This window comes from Lepisma saccharinum, chromosome 3 (assembly GCF_977018435.1).
Source record: "Lepisma saccharinum chromosome 3, izLepSacc3.1, whole genome shotgun sequence".
NCBI classification, from domain to species: domain Eukaryota; kingdom Metazoa; phylum Arthropoda; class Insecta; order Zygentoma; family Lepismatidae; genus Lepisma; species Lepisma saccharinum.
Window position 1 is genome coordinate 82,337,894 of NC_139231.1, and position 23,819 is coordinate 82,361,712.

The 23,819-nt window shown below is 35.6% G+C and overlaps 1 protein-coding gene across 1 annotated transcript; it reads left to right on the plus strand.

Annotated features, from left to right (window-relative positions):
* Positions 1-492: 492 nt before the first annotated feature.
* On the plus strand, positions 493-22,300 carry LOC145985586 (uncharacterized). The gene is made up of 7 exons (XM_083119655.1): positions 493-711; positions 3,889-4,179; positions 6,754-6,844; positions 12,493-13,681; positions 15,251-17,077; positions 21,131-21,177; positions 22,111-22,300. The coding sequence occupies exons 2-7, from the start codon at positions 3,891-3,893 to the stop codon at positions 22,298-22,300; spliced, it is 3,633 nt and encodes a 1,210-aa protein (XP_082975781.1). The 5' UTR covers positions 493-711; positions 3,889-3,890.
* The last annotated feature ends 1,519 nt before the right edge of the window (positions 22,301-23,819 follow it).

A 23,819-nucleotide genomic window follows, 5' to 3' on the forward strand; every position in this document is an offset into this window, starting at 1 on the left:
TCTTTCTAATGTATCAGAGAATTTTCTTTGCTTAGTGACATTAAACGATTCAAAACCAGAGAATACTCTGTGTTTATCCAGACAAGTTGAATCTCATATGTATGCACTGCTCACAATAAATTTTACATCTGAAAATTAGCACCTTTATTGGCAAATTTTTGCTCTGATTATTAATTAATAATAATACTTATGTTATATTAACAATACTTTCATTTTACATTGTCTCGCGACTTTCACCCTATACATTTTTTAAAAATATATTTTTTGCTCCTTCGGTGTCCTGTTTACCTCCATATAGCGCTCGAATTTCTGCTGAAGATTCACAGATGGGACATTAAGAGACAAAACTCTCTGTAAATTTTAGAGCCTGACGTAGCCTGAGAGACAAATATGGGACAAGTCATCAATGATTTTAGGTAGTGATTGCTGCCACACCAGTTTTGAGCTTCCTGATTGGTTGACGCGAACTCGCTGTTCATTGGTGGACGCATTAGTGACGTACTGCCTTGCATTAATGACGTATTACCTTGCTTCGCATCGTAACTGAATCTTTGAACTTCACTTGTGTTTTCTTCATGGTAACAGACAACAGGTAAAAATCGTTCTCGGAATTAGAGCTCCACGTTTTTGTTAAGAATACCATATTACACCAAGAATCCACAATTCTTCAGGAACAAATAGCAGAAAATAGTTGCTAGAACTACAATATAAGTGAGTAATACTATTATTTTTTGTATTATATATATTCATTTTTTTGTGTAAACAGTAAACACCTTTTGTGCTACCCACGTGTTGCAGTTCATTTTCACTTTTTATGTGTACGTGGGAATATTTGATTAATATGATCAGGGTAACACTTTACTATACCGGAGACGGATTTCTTCAAATTTACAGGAGAAAGTACTTACGCAAATAATTTTCTGTAGCGTTGTTGATGTTCGGGAATGTAGTTTTGATCCATTTTAATGCGAATGCATGTGGTTTTCTACGAAAATGTATTTCCGATGCTCTATTGCTGCTGCTGCCATTTGCTTTCTGCACGAGAGCACAATACGCTCTCGGATTGTCCGTATATATGCTAAATTGAACGAAAGGAGTGCTAATGGATCCTAACCTAACCTAGTAGGCATACCTCGTCCCCGTGATGTAAAAAATTGCGAAATAAATCATTGAGAGGTGTCTCCGGTATAGTAAAGTAGTACCTAAAAATGTGTACGTACAGTGCAGTGCGGATATACTATTCTATCTATCCTAATCCGTCCCTAAATGTACTCCACTGAAGTTCCAATTTACTTCTACAATTATTAGCAATCATGATTTACATATGAATGTATGTAATGGTAGGCAACTTCCCATCTGGTGTGTTTTGGATTCCCTTTCAGGTGCTATATTCACATGTGCAAAACGTTCAGGCTGGGTTGTTATTAGGGTGTTTCACAATGCCCTCCCTTTTTAAAATTCAAACATTTATGTTTGATAGGTATGTGAACAATTAGGTTATGTAAGTTTCTATGATGTTGGGATGTTTGTTTGTAAGATTTATATATACTTTATTAGTATATGACTAGGTTATATTTCTGATGATTGTAATACATGTGATGTTCTCATATGTTTCTACAATAAAAATTATTATTAACATAAGTATTTTTTCCTGGCATTTTATGATGGGCTTTCTTCTGCAATATTTTGAAATCTTGAAAATACATTGGCAGCATTTATTGTTCCACAGCTTTCATTTATCTCTAGAGCACCCAAGTTGCTTTTGTTTTTATGTGGTTCGATTTCGATTTGCGTCTGTTAACACATAACTGCAGAGTTTTAGCGATTACTTAAGATCTAATTCAATATATACTTTAGTAATTAGGTTAGGCGGGTCAGAATTAGTTTCTATGCATTAAAATAAGGCTGCGACTATTTTCACCAGGTGGTGAGAAAAGCATATAAGGCTATTTTCACCAGATGGTCAGAAAAGCATGTAGGGCTATTGTCACCAGGTGCTAAGAACAGCATATGTGGCCATTTTCACCAGCAAAAGTAATTACCTGAATCATACCATAACATTGAGTTTTGACATTCATTGGCAGTGTTGCTAATAGCAATAAACTGACCAGCCTAGCCTAACAACAAAAGAATTTAGGAACATATACTGGTATAATTTAACAATACAGGGAATTTATCCAATTTGTTTGAAATTTGGGACACTTACTAATTTGGGCCTCGTAATCACGAATCTGCACTTAAAATTTGGCGCTCACGTATAAATTTGGTGCTTATTTGGGGGCAGGTGAATCCGGCCAATTTCTAACATGCCTTTAACAGGGAGTAGAAAGCCGGAGGGGAGGCAGGGCCACGTTAGCAGTTGGGGGCAGTACCCCAGGGGCGGAGCCCGGAATCTCTGGGAAATTTGGAAATCGAGGGTGTAGAAAGAAGAACTTAATTTAGATTATTTTGCTATTTCCACATGCGAGGTTCGTGATTAGGGGGCCAAAATTAGTGAGTATGCCGAATTTCAAACAAAATGGAGAAATTCCCGGTATTGTAAAATCGCTCCCCTGCACGAAATAAATGTACACCGACGTAAGCTTCAACCACATATGTATAACAGGCCATGCCAAGTTGTAGATCATGCACATGAAGTTTAAAATTGGAGAAAAATAGCTGAATAGCTAGCTTCACCACTTGGTGAAAATAGTCACTCCGTTAAAGTGAAGTCCCTAAATATACTCCACTGAAGTTCCAATGTACTTCTACAATTATTCTCACTAGTCTGCGATAGGACCTACTATAACTTCTATCAGTGGAGAATACCTTGTCCATGGGAAGTGAACGTGCTTGTGTAAGGTCATTCTTAAGATTTTTTCCAACGTAAGTTTTTTTCAAAATCCAAACAGTGCTCGTTGCTTTAAAGAAGTTTCATATTTTGTGTGGCAATGAGTGCTAAAATTCTGTGAAAATTAGTTTTTCTTCTGGGGGAATTTGAAAAAAAAATCATAAAACAACCTGAACCATTATCGTCTAGTGTTTAAAGACACCCGTTTCTTATTTTCACCAGCAAAGGTAAAATGTGAAGAGTAATAGTATTAGTTCGATAATGTCTAGACTTGTTGACAAATATAAAAATTAGTTGTCAACCACTTGATCTAATGAACCTCACCTCTCATGACCCTGAAACACTTTTAGGTTTTATTTTCAGGAATGATTTTCACCTTAAGACCTATTAGTTTCTTGTTCCTAGATATTTTATGCTTGTGAATGAATTTGATTTCATGAGCTTTGTGACTTATTAATTTTTTTGTATATTGTGGGTTCAGTTTGGTGTCAGTTGTAATACAATTCCGTGTATATTTTGACTGCATGTGTTGGTGCTTCATAAAAAAAGTGGTGAGACTATTGTTTGTGTTTGCCTACACAATACAGCAAAACCCATCTTAAACTGTATCACAAGGGACCAGTACATTTTCCTGTTTAATGCAGGTGTAATGTGTAAAATCTGAGATGAAATTAAATATGTACTATACAATATTTTTCACATAAGCTAGCATTACACTGAACAGGACAATATTTTTACCAGTAGTGAATCAGTGTTTTCTGTGTGTAGATCATGCTTTGGATTCAGTCTTACCCAGCTTTGAGTGACCTTTTTACCATAATCCTGTAACGTAGGGCAAATTGTGTAATGATTTTTTTTCTCTGGCAGAGACAAACCACTCTCATGCTATTTCATTGTATTTTTTCTTGTGTGCGGTTTTCTGAAAGAAGTAAATAATTTAAACACAGCTTGGTGCTCAATATAGAAATGTTCAGCATTATTTTCTGTCAATTGTGTGTGCGAATTCTCATCTTAACTATTCTTACTTCAATTTCTAATAAACTTTTTTTTCGCTTTAGGAATGTATCTCATAGCTGGTCATAGTCAGATAAAGTACTTCTATAAATTATCTGGCTTTGGTGAGCATTTTTATTCTCTTTCATTTCCTGGGTCCAAAGTACACCATCTTTGGGGTGAAATTGAGGAAGTGATACCATATTTCAATGGTATCATTATCCACACAGGATGCAACGATCTTGCAAACAGGCAAGGGCACCCAACTGGTTCCATTCTGAAGGTTGTAGAGGAATTTGAGGAACTTGTCATGAATATAAAGAAGATCCACCCATCAGTACCCGTGATGATTTCTGGTAACGATAGACTATAATTCCTTTCATAGTTCTGGTCATTGTGTGAAGAATGCTGTAAACAGTATGGGTGAATATTTACAAAAACGAACTTGTGTTAATAAGTGTTATTTAAAATGTTACCACAGATTTATAATTATTCTTGATTGTGTAGTGTTAATTCAGTTACTAATTCATTGTAGAAAATCCGTTCACTTCAAAAAAACAAGCAGAAAGTGTTATTTTTCTAGCACTGTTTCAGGTTTTAATTTCATGTACCTTCCTTCAAGCTTTGTGAGATAAAAGTTGAAATATTGCCAGAGCAATAATGAAATTTTGTTCAGAAATTTTTCCTAACTCTCACAAAGTATTGCCTAGGTCTGATTGATGATTACAGTCATTCAAAACTATTTCTCTAGGGGGATTTTTAGAGCTCATGTCAGTATGACTGAAAGAAAGTTGGTCTTGCTAGTTATTTTTGAGATAAATATTAGGTAGAGCTTTCTTTGCTTGTTTCTATGTTCCTGCAAATCTTATTTGCTCCCATATCTAAGCCTCGCGTCAAGCTAACTTTGCAGCAATTTTATCTATCAATCTACATGAGAACAGAGTTCAGAATCTTCCATTCGAACTGCCGAGCTGCTTACATCGCAGACGCTGAGAAAATCTGCAGTATTGCCAACTGCACAAACCTGCATGCATGTCAAGCGGAATTTATTTTTGCTTCTTTTTGCATAGATTATTTAATAAATGTGTCATTACTTAATATACTACATCGCGAAATATCTTCAAAACATGAGAGCATGTGTGTGCGTATATTTCGAGCATAAAAAAAATATAAAAGTAAACAATGTTAGGCCCCTCTTGAATTTAATGACAAATTATTGTTTTTGGTTTAGAAAGAAATACATTTATGAAAAACTTGGTTGCTTCGTTCGCAATACATTTGTTACTATAAGACACACACACTTAAAGTTTATACCACCAAAAAGATCATGATTTGTTATTGGTGATATATATACAATGGAGTGCCTTGTCTGCTGCTATTACTCTGTTTGGTTTCAACTTATGAATCAATCACTTCACTAAACCAGGATTCAAATCTTAGTCTGTCCATTTCTTGCTTATAATGCCCCCTTCCCTTTGTTTGCACGGAACAGTGAACATGTTCCTTCAACAAAGCCTTCATTGCTGCCAGTGGGTGAAACAATAAGCCCCCCCCCCCCTTTCTCTTCAATTTCTTCATCCCTGGTGGTGGTTTTGCGCAGTGTTATCCTTCCATGTTTGATTCAATGTATGGCCCCGCCACCTACCAAGTTGATGCATGTCTCGTCCAAATATAAACATGTTTCTTCTCATGGTGAATTATTTTAATACCGCGGAGATTTTATTGTCGTCACACAACAATCATTTCTTCTTCCTAAACTCAAACCGCAAATCCTTCAACACCCGTGATATAGTTCGCGTGCACATTGACGGCAAATCACCTCATGTGCTGTTTTATTTTGATATTGTTGCCATGAGGAATATGCATTTAAAACAACATGCTTGACTTGGAAGAGCTTTACCCTTTGGATGAAGCCCAAAATAACACCCAGGTAAAACCACATGCCGAACAGGAGACCTTGATTCAGCCATTCTTGCCGCTGTATAGCACCATTATTAACATAAACATAGGGTTAAAATAATGGGATGTGCACTGGTATCGCAGATTCCACGCGTTCTGCAACGTATTCAGTCTCGCTCTTGAGCTAAAGTGATTCTTCAACATAATGGAGATCCCAGTTTGCGATTATGCGGATTCAAGTTCGTCTACAAAGTGATTGCAACTGATCAAGTCCATACCTGCTAATGGATGTGTCATTTTGTCTGTATATTACAAATTAAATAACCGTTTTCTTGCAAGTATGTAGTTGTGTCGGAATAGAACCAGTCTCGGTGTAACTACGTCCTGCGCGCACATCTGGATCTACATATGCGAAAACCTGTTGCAAAGTTAATTTGACGCTTGGCTTAGTCTACTTGTCAGTATGAATGGTATAACAATGAACTGGTTCAGGAAAATGTTTAGAACTAGTGGTTTGTTGTCTTGTGTGTCAGTTTGAACCCAAAATTTTGTATAAACTATTGTTCATGTATTTTTCAATTATGTGGAATTTGCTTTGAGTTTTCTTCTAGACACTGGGAGAACCATGTCTAGAAGACACATGTGAATGTGCAATGGCTGTAAGTACAAGGTTCTACTTTATGGGAATCAAGATATTTTTTTTATTATTGTGCAATGAGATGTACATAGCTGTAGATGCTGTGGTAAGTCATGTGAACATATTTTTCTAAATCCCAAGATAGCAATAAATTACATATTTTCCAGAATTTAACAATTTTTTGCATTGTTAGTTTTCTTCATAAATTGCTGTTAGTGTGTAATTCATCATTTACTTTGTATGTACCAATAATTTCTGCCATGATTGTTAAATTAACTTGCATTTATTACGCATGCTAAGTTTGCCAAAGTGGATGAAAATAATCATGCAAATGTGTATGTCTTAGCACTTCAATAAAACTCAACAATGCTTATGCTAATTTCGTAATTTACAGGACTTCTCCCTCGTGCGGTAGACAACTTCAAGCTGACAAATGGAATTTCCATTTTCACAGAACGTTGCCGTGTGTCAAGAATAAACTCGTGGTAAGTCTCGACATTTGTATTTTGAATTTCGTACATTTTATTAAATTTTCTGCTCTTTGTATTTTGATAGTAATTTATAACAGATCAGTTTGCACAACTTCAGTTATAGTTGCATGCATGACCAGAGGTGAACAGCATTCCAAATTATTTTAGTTCATATGTACCTTTCTAGCAATTTCACCAATCTAAACTGTTGTGTAAGGTGCTGCCACCTAGGTAAACAAAGCTGCACTATGCCAGTGCCTGAGGCAGTACGTCCTCCGACCCACAGCGGAATACCTCGCTTATCTCTTGCTCCGGCTAGCACGACAAACACTACATGGTGGCAGCTGGTGGGATCCGAATTCGGTCGAACGGAAGAGTGGAATAGCTAACATGGGATCCAGATATCGTGGCTCTACTAGATTTTTTTGAGAACCGAAAACAAGGTACGTGAGTCTTAAACATGCCTAACAATAGTGATTCGTCGGTAACCGGCAACGTTTTGCATTCACTAGTGAATGTGAATCCTCCTGAACAATTTGACTTTGTTCGACCAGAACTGTGGCCATTATGGAGAAAAAGGTTCGAACGTTATCTAAGTGTTTCGGGCTTGGTTAACAAAACTGAGGACGAAAAAATCAACCTACTTCTATACGTGATGGGTTCACAAAGTGAGGAATATTTGTTGCGTTTCCCGGAACCACGTTCAGTGAGCGAGTTGATGAACAAGTTCGATTCTGTGTTTCTGCCACATCGTAACATAAGTTTTGAACGATATAAGTTTAATACCAGAGTGCAAAATGTGGGGGAACCAGCTGACGTGTTCATCACGGATCTGCATAGACTGGCTGAACATTGCGTGTTTGGTAATCTCAAGGACGACATGATTCGAGACAGGATCGTCGTCGGTGTAGCGGATAAACGTGTGTCCGACAAACTACAGATGCAGCGAGAATTGACGCTTGCCGAGGCAGTTAATTGGGTTAAGCAGTACGAACAACAACAGAAGAATTCACATGAAATTGCCGACCAAGGACAGGTACAACAAGTGACCAGACGACGCGAACAGACGACCGGGAAGGACTACGCTAGTAGAACCGGGACCGGAAGTGCAACGTACAGGGGAGGTAATTCTCGACCACCAGCTCGGAGTAAGTACAACACAAACTTAGAGAAACCGAAGTATTGTCCCTTCTGTGGAGGACCATTTCACCCGAAATTAAAGGATTGCCCAGCTAGAACAGTGGCGTGCAGGTACTGTAAAAAAGTAGGACATTTTTTTCGAGTTTGTAGGAAGAGAAACACGAAAACAATCAATCATTTTGAGTTTGGTAATGTGAATGAACAAAACACTAACGAAAAATCGAGTGTGGAAGATAATTTTGTAGGAAATATTGAAGGATCTACTTCTAATTCAGAATTCAGTTGGTATCGTTCAATTTTCATTAAGGAACTTGACGCTAATGTTAAATTTTTGATCGATACAGGTGCTGATTGTGTATGTGTACCTGATAAAGTGTTATTTCCAAACATGTTGTGTAATTTAAATGCAAAGCAATCTGGTCTTAAAGGACCCGATGGTACACAATTAAAGGTGTTAGGTACTACGAATTTTACATTATGCTTTCAAGGCAAGGAATTTTGTACAAGAGTATATGTAGTAGAAGGGTTGCAAAAACCATTGCTTGGTCGAAATGCAGTCACTGCTTTGGAAATGCTAAATGTAAATAATCTGCAAAAAGACCTACGATCTTTCACAAAAGTTGATATTAATTCACCAGAATATTGTAAATTGTTTCAAAACATTGGAGAATTTAAGAAAACAGTTTATATTACAATGAAACCTAATGCAAAACCATATGTACAGGTTGTACCAAGAGTAGTACCCATACCAATGTTGAAAAAACTAGAAGTAGAGATTAACCGTTTGAAAAATCTGAAAATAATTGAACCGGTAGAAGAAGTAACAGACTGGGTTAGTCCTATTGTGTGTGTGCCTAAAGGTAATGAGGTTAGGCTATGTTGTGATTATACAAAGTTAAATGAGTGGGCGTTAAGGCCACATTTCCCTATGCCAAAAGTAGAATCGACTCTTGCACAATTAAAAGGTGCAAGGTATTTCAGTAAAATTGATCTAAATACCTCGTTTTATCAAGTAAAATTAGATGAAAACAGTCAACTGTTAACTACCTTCATTTGTCCATTTGGAAGATTTAAATTTTTGCGTATGCCATTTGGGATTTCTTGTGCTCCGGAGTGTTTCACAACACAAATTTCCATGTTATTGCAAGGTGAAAAAAATGTAATTTTTCATGTAGATGACATATTGTGCTTTGGGAGTACTATAGAAGAACATGATGAAGCTCTTAAAAGAGTCTTAAATAAACTGAAAGCAGAAGGTATTACTATTAACAAAAGCAAAAGTATCTTTGGTGTAACTAAAGTTAAGTATTTGGGTCATATCCTGTCTGAGAAAGGTATTTCAATAGACCCGGAGAGGGTCAAATCTATTGTAAACATGGAAAGACCTACTTGCAAATCAGAGCTTCAAACATACTTGGGTATGGTTAACTATGCAGGAAAATTTATTCCAAATAAATCAGATATTTTAGCACCTTTAACTGGTTTGCTTAAAGATGGTGTAGAATTTAATTGGGGTGCGGCACAAGAATGTAGTTACAAAATGCTACAGCAAGCTCTAACTACAACCCCAACATTAGCATATTTTGATCCTAGTAAACAGTGCATTGTTAGTGCAGATTCATCTTCATATGGCATAGGTGCTGTGTTATTTCAAATGAAAGGTGCAAAAAGAGAAATTGTTGCTTATGTTTCTAGAAAATTAACACCTACAGAACAAAGGTATGCACAGATTGAAAAGGAAGCTTTAGCTTTAACGTGGGCTATGGAAAAATTTTCAGAATATGTTTCAGGTCTAAAAGTGAATTTGGAAACTGATCATAAACCATTAATTCAGATATTGGGTTCTAAGAACATTGATGAGTTAACTCCAAGATTGCAAAGATTTAGAATAAGGTTAATGAGGTATGACTATACAGTTAATTATGTACCAGGCCGTGAACTTATATTAGCAGATTTTCTGTCCAGAAATCCTATTGATGGCTGGGAGAGAGAGGAATTAGGTGAAGAAGTTCATGCTTTTGTAAATTTTGTTATTCAACACTGTCCTGTGAAAGATTATTACTTGGACAAAATTAAACAGTGTCAAGTAAATGATAACATATGCAAGAAACTTAAGTACTATACTTTAAATGGTTGGCCTGAGAAAAGTAAAATTGCAGTTGAACTGTTACCTTACTATCAATATAGATTAGATTTTTCAATAATACATGATATATTGTTAAAAGGTTCTCGTATTGTAATACCAGGTTTGCTACAAAAGGAGGTTTTAAAATTCATACACCAAGGTCATCAGGGTATAACGAAATGTAGACGTCGAGCACAGATGTCAGTATGGTGGATAGGACTTAGTTCACAACTTGATGATTTAGTGAAAAACTGCTCTCAATGTATTGAAATGAGAGGTAACTGTAAAGAACCGTTTTTAAGGGAAAGTTTACCTGATGGACCGTGGCAACAGGTGGGAGTAGATTTGTTTAAATGTAAAGGTGTATGGTACCTTATTGCCACAGATTACTACTCAAAGTTTTTTGAGATATTTCCGTTGAAACAAATGACAGAAGATGTGATAATCACAAAAATGAAGCAAATGTTTGCTAGATATGGTGTTTGTAATGTAATTAGATCTGATAATGGACCGCAGTTTCAGTACAAATTTCGCTGTTTTGCTAAGGAGTATAACTTTATTCATCAGACAGGTTCGCCATATCATAGTCAGTCTCAAGGACAGGTAGAAGCTACTGTTAAAATTGCTAAACATTTGTTAATGAAGAATGAAGACATATATAAAGGTTTGCTTGCCTATAGAAATACTCCATTAGCGAATGGTTATTCTCCTGCAGAATTATTTCTGAACAGGAAATTAAGATCAGATTTACCGATGTTACCTGTAAAATTACTACCTAAAGTGTTGAATCGTAGCCAAATTTTGTACAAGAATAAGAATTTAAAGAACAAACAAGCTGACAATTACAACAAAAGGCACAGAGTTAGACATTTAAGAGACCTAAAGGTAGGTGAGAGGATCTGGGTCAAGGATTTAAAACAATATGGTACAGTTAAAACTAAATTGAAATATCCTAGATCATACTTAATACAAACGAATACAGGTACTTATCGTCGAAACAGATGGCTCCTCATCCCTGCTCCTCAGGTAATGAACAGGGATGATATTACATTTCCTGAAAGGGCTCCGCCCAGAGTAACTCCAACTACACCAGGACGAGATAATAATAAAGATAATAAGTTAGAAGAAGCTGAAAGTTTGGTGTATATGCATCCTCGAAGGGAAAGAAACCCTCCAGGATGGATGAAGGATTACGTAGGTTAAGATATTATTTGTGTTTTGTTAATAGGTATGGTGGTTATGGATAAAGTTGTTAAATGTGTCATTTTTATGTTTTGGTTAAAACATTACTGTTCGTCAATTTGAGTTAAGAAACAAAAAACTTTGTTTAAACTGTTTTGTAATAGGAGGTAAGATTTATGTAGAATATGTAAACAAACATAGCTTAAATAAAGAAGGGGGATGTTGTGTAAGGTGCTGCCACCTAGGTAAACAAAGCTGCACTATGCCAGTGCCTGAGGCAGTACGTCCTCCGACCCACAGCGGAATACCTCGCTTATCTCTTGCTCCGGCTAGCACGACTAACACTACATAAACAACTATAGTTAAGTAATAAGTAGTGTTGAGCCAATCCCAATGTTAACGTATTGTATTAATGATGCTCACATGAGAAATTACTTAAGGTAGCTTATGATAATGTGCAATATGCATACACAAATAGGCCAGCTCTTTTGTTTCACAATTGTATAACATTCTAATTGTTTCTATGGTGTTGCATGGATAATTTTCCACTTCCTAGTAGAACTTCTTGTTATTGATTCTGAGCTATGTGGAGATTGAAAGGCAGACCACATTAATAATAATGGTGTTAGATTAATCCATATGTCAGTATATAGGCTGAAAATAAGAAGTAGGGCATTTGCATTAAATTTATGGAAAATTATAAATATTCTTTTACAAAACTTTCATATTTGGGGTCTGCTGGGGAATGAAAAAAGATAATTTTGACAATACATTTTAAGAAATGAAGTATTAGTAGTCCAAAGTTGTGGACTCAGTCCATGAATAAGGTAGAGAAATAGGAAGAAAATAATCATTGAGAGAACCAGATAGACGTAACTCCCAACTTATCACATTTACAGCAGAGAAAATAATGTATTAATTCTGAAAGGAGAAAAAAACATATTGTAGATACATGGCTACTGCTAAGTGGAAGAGAGCGAGATGTATTGATAAATTAAGCGAAACCTACAAATTCATTTTTGAAGTTGAATATTCTCTGGTTATCACACATCGTTATGTTGTCACTTCTAACAAAACAAAATTCATGTGAAAATGTTACTGCAGATAGAATGAATGCATTACATAACAATACAGAGAAATTCAAATTAATGAGTTTATTGAAATCTTCGAGGCATATGATGGAATTGTGACCCTATTTTTTTCTCTTATTTTTTAGTGCCAACCAGATTAATGTAGCCCTTCAAGACATGTGCAATAAGCTGGATGTTGCTTTTCTTTCATGGGAAGATTTCACATTGAAGCTGCTTTCAAGGGATGGGTTACATTTATCAAGACATGGAACCGAATTCATCAAGATGAAGATGGTGGATGCAATGAATAAGTTAAGTACCAGTCAATCAAGAACAAATAATGCTACCTCTCTTTCAGATTACTTGCAGTCCCCTCTGGCTGTTACTCCTCAAAACCTGCAGTTTTCTCCAACTGTTTCTCCCCATGACCTGCAGTCTTCTCAGGCTGTTTCTCCCCAAAACCTGCAGGCTTCTCAGGCTGTTTCTCCCCAAAACCTGCAGTCTTCAACTGTTTCTCCCCATGACCTGCAGTCTTCAACTGTTTCTCCCCATGACCTGCAGTCTTCAACTGTTTCTCCCCATGACCTGCAGTCTTCGACTGTTTCTCCCCATGACCTGCAGTCTTCTCAGGCTGTTTCTCCCCATGACCTGCAGTCTTCTCAGGCTGTTTCTCCCCATGACCTGCAGTCTTCTCAGGCTGTTTCTCCCCATGACCTGCAGTCTTCTCAGGCTGTTTCTCCCCATGACCTGCAGTCTTCTCAGGCTGTTTCTCCCCATGACCTGCAGTCTTCAACTGTTTCTCCCCATGACCTGCAGTCTTCAACTGTTTCTCCCCATGACCTGCAGTCTTCTCAGGCTGTTTCTCCCCATGACCTGCAGTCTTCTCAGGATGTTTCTCCCCAAAACCTGCAGTCTTCTCAGGATGTTTCTCACCATGACCTGCAGTCTTCAACTGTTTCTCCCCATGACCTGCAGTCTTCAACTGTTTCTCCCCATGACCTGCAGTCTTCAACTGTTTCTCCCCATGACCTGCAGTCTTCAACTGTTTCTCCCCATGACCTGCAGTCTTCAACTGTTTCTCCCCATGACCTGCAGTCTTCAACTGTTTCTCCCCATGACCTGCAGTCTTCAACTGTTTCTCCCCATGACCTGCAGTCTTCTCAGGCTGTTTCTCTCCATGACCTGCAGTTTTCAACTGTTTCTCCCCATGACCTGCATTCTCCAGCTGTTTCTTCCTGGGACTCCGTGGCTCCTTCGATGGTTGATTCGTGTATTTTGTCTACCTTCAGCAGGTTAAATCCAGTGCTGAACCATAAAGTGACACCTCACTCTAATGTACCTACATTCAAGTTTTCATATTCATTCTTCTGGAGTTATTTTTTTCAGGTTTTGCTGCTTGTTTCTACCCTGGGAATAATATTTAATACAATTCTTCCTGTTCCTTCCCTAGATGCCCTAGTTTCCTTTTTTAACTATTCCGAAGATTCATTTGACATGGATGATTCTGAATTCCATTATGCCAATCACTCCCAAGTTAACCCTCACTCAATAAATTTTATGACCAAGATAGTGTTTTATAGCCTCAGCTGCCTCTGTGTCTGCATATCTGTAAATTTGGATTTCTGCCCTCCATATGTGTATCCCACTTATAGTCTCAACAAAGTTCAAGATCTGCTATTATTAGGGTTGTTTGGTCAATTATTCTTGTTGCTACATGCGACATTTGTTTCTCTTGTGTTTCTTCATCCTGTATTACTTTTCTGTGAAACATTTCTTGCTTCCTTCTGTTATTTCTTGAAGTCTTTATTTTTAATGACTACTTCCTTCCATATTTGCTGCAAGCTGTATTTGTATGTGGCTCTAAATTGTCTGTTAAACTTACCTGCAAGGATATTAAAAATATTTATAGAACCCTCCGACATGTTTCTTTGTAACAGACAGTTTAAAGTAAAGATCTACAAATTCCGACAATTTAACAGTAGAATGAAAGACTTTCACCTGCATGGTGGTAGTGGTTTCAAAAGTGGAGCCGAATATGGTTCTTTTGAAGAATTTGAAAAAGATTTCAAGGGATGGTGTGATGTCAATTTCCACCCGATGTCAGTTAGAAGTACTGTATCATCCACCTTTGATGACAGGCAGTTTCCTTATCAATGAGTTTATTTTGAATGTAAGCATGCAGGCCATATAAGAAAGAGAGGAAATAATGTAAGAGTAAATCAGAAATACAATGCTGGCAACTGTAGTTTTTCAGTTTATGTTGGTCTTGTAAGAAAACCATTCAGGTATAGAGTAGGAAAAATCAATGTTAGTCACAATCATCCCATTGGGCCAGAATATTATTGTTTGTATACTCAGAATAGATTGCTAACCAGTGCAGAAAAAGAAAAGTTTTCCCAGCTTCTTGAGTGTAATATTAGTAATTTAGATTTTAGGAGACAGGTTCTGAAAGAGACACGAAAGAAATTAACTACACAAGACGTTGTCAACATGAAACAAAAAATTGCTGGAACTGTTACAAGTGGACAGTCAGAAGGTGAAATAGTTTTAACTACGTTGCAAAATCTGGTTAATAATGATCCGGAAAGTAACACCCATATTGAAAAAAATGAGAAGAATGAATTAAGTTTTATATTTTTTCAAACTAGAAGTATGAAAAATATGTGTCACAAGTATTCAGATGTTTTATTTGTTGATGGCACTTATCAAGTAAATATGGAAGGATTTCCTCTCTATACAATTTTGTGTGAGGATGGGCAAAGTAATGGCAGGCCAGTTGGATTCTTTTTTGTTGAAAATGAAACTCAGTTTGTGTTGAAGAGAGCTTTCTCAATATTTGTAGAAGCCAATCCCTTTCTGAAAGAAAAGTGTAAGGCTGTTATTGTAGACAAAGATTTAAATTAGATTAAAGTTTTGAAGGAGTTGTTACCTGGAGCCTCTGTTTTGTTATGTATTTTCCATGTTCTCCAAGCATTTAAAAGGGCAATTCACAAAATTAAAGCTGAGTATAAGGAAAAGGAAGCTTTATTTCAAACCCTTAGAAAGATGGTGTACTGTGTAAATGAAGATGATTATCAAAAGTGTATATGTACAATTCAAGATATTCATGTAGAGTTCCATAAGTACTTCATGGACAACTGGCATAGCTATAAAGAAATGTGGGTACCCTGTTTCCATTTAGATGTATGTCATTTAGGAAATAGAACAAATAATCGTATAGAAAGACACAATCAAAGAATTAAGTCAGTCCTTAAACCACACCAACACTTGTCAACTGCTTTAAATAACTTGATTGAGTTAACAAAAACAATCTTCAATGAAGTTGAATACAATGCCTTCACAGAATTGAAAACTACCTTGGACACATCCCAGATAAGTGAAACTTCTGTGGAAATTTCAAGAATTTGCACTTCGGAGTCATCAAAATTGTTGTTCAATCAGCTGAGAAAATATGAAATCGATAGGGGTCGTTATGAAGTCTTTAATGATGATTATGGGGTTTGTACTGTTTCTTTTAATGGCAAAGTTTATGTTGTAACAGGGAACTTCACAAAATGCATCTGCTCATTTCACACAAAGTTCAAATTGCCTTGTTCCCATTTGTTTGCTGCTAGAAATCATATGAACTTGCCCATGTTTATTGCAGAACTTGTTGATGTGAGGTGGCAAAAGAATCATTACTTAAAGGAATGTGATGTAATGCCAAGTTCTGTGTCTTTTGTTGCAAGTGCACAAAAGGTCCCATTAAACACCCCTGGTCAAAAGTATAATCATGCTAGAGTCCTAACAGACCAATGTGCTTCTTTCTTGTCCACTTGTGGAAAAAAAGAATATGAAGAAAAATATTCTGTACTGGAATCTCTGTTATGCAACTGGAAAGAGAATCAGGATACACTTTGTACCAATACCAATAACACTGCAAACATAAATCCATCATTACACACTTCTCTAAGCTCCCCATTGTCATTTGATCCACATGAAGGTGAGGAGCATAAAGAAGATGGAAGGGAACAGATTATTAATGAAGTGATATTCATTGATGATGATCAGTCTGATGATAACAATCCTGAAAGCAAATGTAAGGGTCAGTTGTTTGTCCCAGTAGTAAAGCATAGACGGGGTAGACCTAACTTAAAGCGAAAATTTTGGGGAAAAAAAGAACCAGCCCAGTCATTTTTGTGTATTGGTCAGTATCATCTGAATGAAGATGATATTGCAGAATTGGAAGGCATTTCTTTTATCAGTGATAAAATAGTGAATGCTTCTCAGACATTAATATGTGCAAGATACGCACATATGGGTGGATTGCAAGATACCATTTTAGGTGTACCACTGAATTTTAGGAAAATTGACGCTGGTACTAAATTCATTCAACTGTTACATTGTGGTAACTATAGTCATTGGATAACTGTTACAAATATTAATACTAATAATCATCAGACTGTTTATGTTCTAAATTCCGTTGATGAGAATGTGCCAGTCAATGCAGTACATCAAATTTGTAACATCATGCAGCTAGATGAGGAAGAAATTACAATTGAAACTTTGCCCGGTCAAAAACAAGAAGCAGGTTTGAACAACTGTGCTGTTTTTGCTATTGCGAATGCTGTTTCACTAGCAGCTGGATTAAATCCATGTGATTTAAGTTATGATGAAAAGCAAATGAGAACTCACCTTAAAAAATGCTTGAAGAACAGACATATGGAGGAGTTTCCTTTAACGACTAAAACTGTAAGTAGAATAAAGGGGAATATTGAAACTTTCAAACTTCATTGCATATGTCGCCAGCCATATTCAGCACAGAAGAGCCAATATGCTTTCTATCATAAATTACATCCTTGTTCAAATGAAGCTTGCTGTAACTTATATCATGATACTTGTGTGTCCATATCTGGTATTCCATTTCTGTGCCCAAAACACAAAAATTGATGGTTGTAAATAATGTATATTTGTACTCCAATGTATATTTATATTGTTTTAACACTTGCTTCTCAACATTCTTACATAATTCTGTCCTTTCTATTAGCTTATAGTGTATAATTGGCTAAGAAGTAAGTAAATTCGTTTTGGTATGATGTCAAGTAAGGCAATTTCAAAACCTTTAACAACTTCACCAAAACTGATGTGCCATCAATTTGGATAATACCAAATGTATTAATTTACTTATATCCGATGGTCTGTGTATATAAATGTCATGTTTCCTTTCTCAAGTGTCTTGCAGAATATTGACCACAGCTGTCACCAAAGTAACAATGAAGAAAAGAAGTGAGGATTTCTATCTTGAAAATTAACATCAATTGAAACAATTTCTTTTGCTGTAAACATTTACACAATATATAATGCCTACTACCATATAAGCGCTTAACCCTTATCTGGGCAAGCTATTTTTGTAATGTTTCAGGGCAAGCAGGGTCTGTCAGACACTGCATTGTTTAAAATTTCATCCTAATGCAAGATTTTTGTGTTTCATCGATGTGGAAACAACCGAGTAACATATTTAACCTAACCATCATTTTTATGTCCATAATTCTTGTATTCATCATCATCAAAATTACATGTTGTAATTCTTGCAGCATAGTATATGAAACATGTTAGGCCAGAAGGTAGTGTGAGGAAATTGTTTTATTTGCTCATATATTTTTCATTTTTTCTATTTTATCGCTAATAATATTTTTATGTGATGTCTTATTGAATACTTTATTTTTGATTGAACATTTGTTAATACATATTCAAATAATATTACAACTTTTGTTTGTACACTGTTCTCTGTCCGACAGACACTGCTTGCCCGTTTACGTAAGTGAAATAGAAAATATTTTTTTATGCCTGACCTACATTATCAAACAGTCAAATATTGTGAAATGAGAAAAGAGAGAAACAAAGTCAAAAAAATTTTAAACGTTCGCAAGAAGTATCGTTTGAGGTATGTGACAAGAAATATAATCAACAGTGTCTGATAGACACTGGTTGCCCGGATAAGGGTTATTCATGGTCAACTTTTCCATTGAAATAACTTTTAAGTTGTGTGCATTTAACTTCTTGTACCTACACATATGTACATTCTAAATTTCATTGTTTTATCTTTTTTAATTTATTAATATAATTGCTATTATTTTTTTCAGTCATTCTTTCAGCTGTCTTGTCATACATGTACAAATATTAGATAAACTTATTATCTTCTTGTTTTAATTCAATTTATTTTTATCTTCAATCCATATCCATAAGCTTACATGTAATCAACTTAAATTCTTATATTACTATTTTGTTTTGTTATAATCACCCAGACAAGGGTCTGTTGTAAGAGCGGCCCTCGAGGCCAAAACACACCCGCTCCACCAGATATGATTTTATTATTGTTATTATTATTATACATATGTATTTATTGCCAAAAATATTACTTTGATATCCAGCCTCAGTTTTTCTTGCATGATGACCATATTTGGTTTTATACCATTCTTGATTACAGATTGCCTTCTGCATTTTTAATTTCAATCTGCTGTATATTTCGCTCAGAAGTCAAGTAACTCAAATTCTGAATCAAAGGTCAACAAAATTATTTGTACACACTGATTTATGTAATAAATAATATACTGCATACAACCTTAAGTATCTCTTTGTATGTGCCATAAATTGATTTTTTTTAAAGATACATGCTATGTATTCTTGTGGTTTGGATTTTAAAGTTTTTTAACTTTTTGTTTCAGTATTGCATTCAGGAAGAATTGCATTTGCACCACACCACTCCTGGTACAACTCTACAAAGAAGTCTTTGGAAGATAATTTTTTTTTTTTATCATGTTTTAAGATTTGTTGTAGAATTTTTTTTTGAATTGTAATAAATGTTAATGTTCCTTGATTGAAAGGATGTGTTTGATTATTCTTAAGGGCAGATTAGCGTGTATAACTGTAGACCTGAATCCCTAAGGAAATATATGCATGAGTTAAGAGAAACCTCTTGTGTTCCATATAAAGTTGGTCCTGGTGTTAATATTATTAATATTGTTTAGTTATAGACATTATGCAATTGATATTCAGGTAAAACTATCAAAAGCCGGGAATCCCCTGTAACTCGTTTATTCTGTAATTGTTTACATTTGTGCTTACTTATTCTGCATTGGGAAAGGTTGTTTAACAAGGGATTTCGCTTTTCTTAACGAAATTAGTATCTGTTGTCGACATATCGAGTAATTATTGTTCCTTCTTTTCTCGCTTCCTGAACACGCAAAATGGCTGTCAAATCTTGACTAGTGTTGTGTTTCAAATGGCAAAGCAGTGTTTCAACCTTCGTAACAGAAAAATTCCCGCATGGCCCCAAAAACCATTTACGATAGCCCCACGCACCATGATGGTAACACTAGGTTGATTTACGTTGGGCAACATAGTGAAAAACTGTGTGGAAACACTCACCGGGGATTATGTCCAGTGGCGTGCCCAAGGGGGGTTGGTGGGGGTTATATCCCCCCCTTTGGCCCAGTATTCCCCAAAAAAAAAAAGCGTCAAAGGTAGCAAGAGATGGCGAAATGTGGACTGACTACCAGAAAAAGTGTACATAACCCCTCCCTTTCGAAAACCTTGGGCACGCCACTGATTACGTCATCAGATGCTCGCAACATCCAGTTCAAGTACATGGATGGAAATGCAAGCAACAGCTTTCGTTCATCGGATTGACATTATTATAGAAAAAAACATGAATTAGCGGCCAAATACATTTAAAAATGCGAGAAAACACTTCTACGAACTTCCGAAATTACACAGAAACTAAATTCCGTAAGTACTTTCTCCTGTAAATTTGAAGAAATCCGATTCCCGGCTTTTGTAGTTTTATCGATATTCATATTCACATACTGAGAGAAAGAAACCTGTACTATCTACTGTATGTTGAACACATTTATATATATATATATATAGATAGATAGAAAAAAATACCGTGCCTTAATCTTCAAAGCAAGTCATTAAAATATTTCCTTTCAATGTTGTATCCTTTGTTTGGCATTATAATTTCCATAAGTTTATGAGCAAATAAATATTTCATCTGCAGGGCTCAGGGAAACATTTTCTGGTTAAGAAATAAGCAATTACAGTATGTTGCAATGTACCTGTTTCTGGAATATTCAAATTTCTGAATACATTGTTACATACAAAATTCATGACTATTCGAGAAAGAATTGGAGTTGATTTTTCATGTGCATGGCATGAAACTGAAGAGTTGCAAAAGAGTAATTTTTTTTTACTTTATGTATTATATAATTATGTATAACAAAAAGTAATAGTTTGATTATGTCCGAGACCTATGAAATAAATTTTAAATTAGTAAACTGCTGAATTAATGATGTCTTAGGGCCTGGTAAAATTGATGCGAGGGTGAGGAACATAGCTGGAGAGAAAAAAGACTGCCATCATACTTTCTTATTCATGTCCAACAAATCTTGCGACATTTTTACCAACAGTTCCAAATATGATTAAAGTGCCTGTAAATTATGAATTGTTACAAGAAATGGAAAAATGTGAGGTGTTTTGGAAAGTGGTCTTTCATTTGAAAATAAAAATTATAATTTGTTTCGTAGAAAGGTTGTTCTTTGGAGGTACCTAAGAACTTCCCTGATACCCTTTATGAATTTGGAAACTACTACTTATTAACACTAGTAGAATTTCCAATGTTGCCACTGTAATACTCGACTTTGAATTTTGGTATTCAACATTGAATCATTCACATGTTTCTTCTTAAATTATTTATCACTGTGTCTTTTGGATATATGGTAGAATCTCGATTTTTTCATTTTTCAGGGGACCAGAGTGAATGGACATAAAGTGCTGAAAGTTATAAAATTAAGGTAATCATAATTGACTGATGAAATGTGCCAACTGACACCAGTTACGATATAAATTAAAATGAAGCTACAATTACAATATTTGTTTTACAAATTGTTCACAGTAATTCACACACTATCACAATTTATCATTGATATACTATGATAGGATTGGTAGGTAAGAGTTGGATATCTATACACAGCTTCCAGCATTTCTGGGGTGTTTCTCAGCAGATGAGAGACAGTCTTTTGGATTGGAATATCTTGATAAAGACTATTTACCTTTATTTTAAAAAAGTTATGCTTGTGAGCAGAAAAGGTCTGCTAACTTGAAGATAAAATCAAAATGTAATACGATTTTTAGTGATATTGTATTTATATCTTGATACAAGCAACATCAAATCATGTACAAAGATGGAATTGAAGTCGAAGGCAAAATCAATGGTTTGTAAATGCAGAACCACTTCCAAGGGGATTTATATTCACAACATATTTTGCATGTTTCAATATCATAGTTTCAGAAGAAATCAATCCTGTTACTTTTCTGACAAAAGTCGAGCTTTGTGAAGGTCTGCAGGGGCATACTGTGTCATAGGAGCTTGGGTAGCTTGATACGAGACACACTCACGTCCTACATGTAAGAATTTAATTTTTTAATAATGGCAAATGCACATAGTTACAACAAACTTCTCAATTACATACTGTTTCATTCACAAGTTCACTACACATTATTAAGAATGAATGACAGCACAGTAGATTATGATTTATGCAAAAGGGAAAAGAATGATATGCACTTTTTACAAAAGTTCAATTATAAACGTCAACGTTATTAAATTTTCAGGTATAAGAATATAATTTCCAAGAAACCTTGCTGAGAGGGGCTTTCAACGTATAGTTTAAAGTAATTTACATTTCATATGCTATATCCTCAAGCATGTCTGTGTTTGTGTTTTGCAGCCTTGGTGCCCTGATAGATTACGTTGTCGACTGGTCATCTTGTCACAAAAGGTTTGCAACATGGCACCACAAACGTAACTCCAGAGAATTGGAGCCACGAATTAGTAACAAACTGCTACTTCCACCAGATAGCAAGTTCTCACCCAGGGATTGCATTAAGACGAATGTCAATCCTCTAGAAGTGAAATAGGAAGGCAGGCAGCTACTGTCCGAATAAAAATTATAGATACTCAAGTTTGGTCTCCAGTAATTAACCAGTAGACATAAACAAGAGTTGCAGCAAAATTTAGCTTATTCGAATATGCGTTATTCTATGGATTTTCTTTTTTTTGAGAATGCCTTCAATTTCTATTCATTGTAAGAGCAAACGCGTGCCTTTTTTTTGTTTTGCAAATGATTTTGTATTGTATGTAGGTCTATTGCATAATTTTTAAATGGAGTCCAAACTGGAGAATCTATAATATTTAATCTGACAGTAATTGTACACGTCAATCAGAATTAAAGATTAGAATATCCAAAAAATGTATATTGGTTCACACACATTACATACGAATTTGCACGAAATGAAAATCATATTTTTGGTCCTGCTTGCTCCTGGTAGTGATAAGTAAAATATTTCATGACAATACATGCACTGCTAATGAGTGGGATTGGCTCATATGGCGGTTGCAACAGGTTCTTGCTTCGGATCTTGGCCAAGGTATAGACGTTATTTACATGACTAGCCAACAGTGTCGAAAAGCAATACAAAATATGCTACAATTAAGTTGTTGTTTTTATTTGGAAGGGCTCATTTTAATAGATATTATGTTTTAAAGAAGGCGATCTTTAAAAATATTCATTACTCAATAAAATAATGGTGGAATTTCTTCTAAATACGGAAATGTCTCTTTCATGAGGTATCTATCTAATAGTGTTATACCAGCAATGGGAATGATAGGAAAGAGTTCTGAATTGAAATTGTTTTTTTTTTCCCATACAACAACCATGCAGTGGGAAATATAAGCAATGAATATGCATTGCAGCCACAACACACTGTTACAGGAGTGCTTTGAATGAACGGCCATAAATTGCTGCCAAAACAAATCATTGTAGGAGCGGTTTGAAGGAAGACGTTTTTAACATTAAATTTTATCCGACATAGAAAAATAAAAGAAATGACGGAAATCATTGAAGAGTGTAGATATGAAATTTAAACCTGATATTTCAAAACATATGGCATGTATGTTGTGGAAAAGATAAGAAACGAGTATGCATTGCTGCCACAACACTCTGGGTTGATGGGAGACGCTCTTTAAAATTTAACAATTATTTCACAAAATAGTGGCAGAACTCCTTGAAAATATGTAGAAATAAAGTTTAAAATGAAATATTTCTCCACATGTGGCAAGCATTTAGTGGGAATGATACGAAACGGGTATGTATTGCTGCCACAACACTTCGTTGCAGGAGAGGTTTGAATGTATTGCTGCCACAACACTTTGTTGCAGGAGAGGTTTGAATGTATTGCTGCCACAACAGTTTGTTGCAGGAGAGGTTTGAATGTATTGCTGCCACAACAGTTTGTTGCTGAAGTGGTCTGAAGGAAGCCGCTCTTTGTAAATATTCGTTATTCCACAAATTGATGGCATAATTCCTTGAGAAAATCCATTTAAAAGCAGAAATTATGTTTAAATAAAATATTTTCTTCATGTGGCATGCATTTAGTT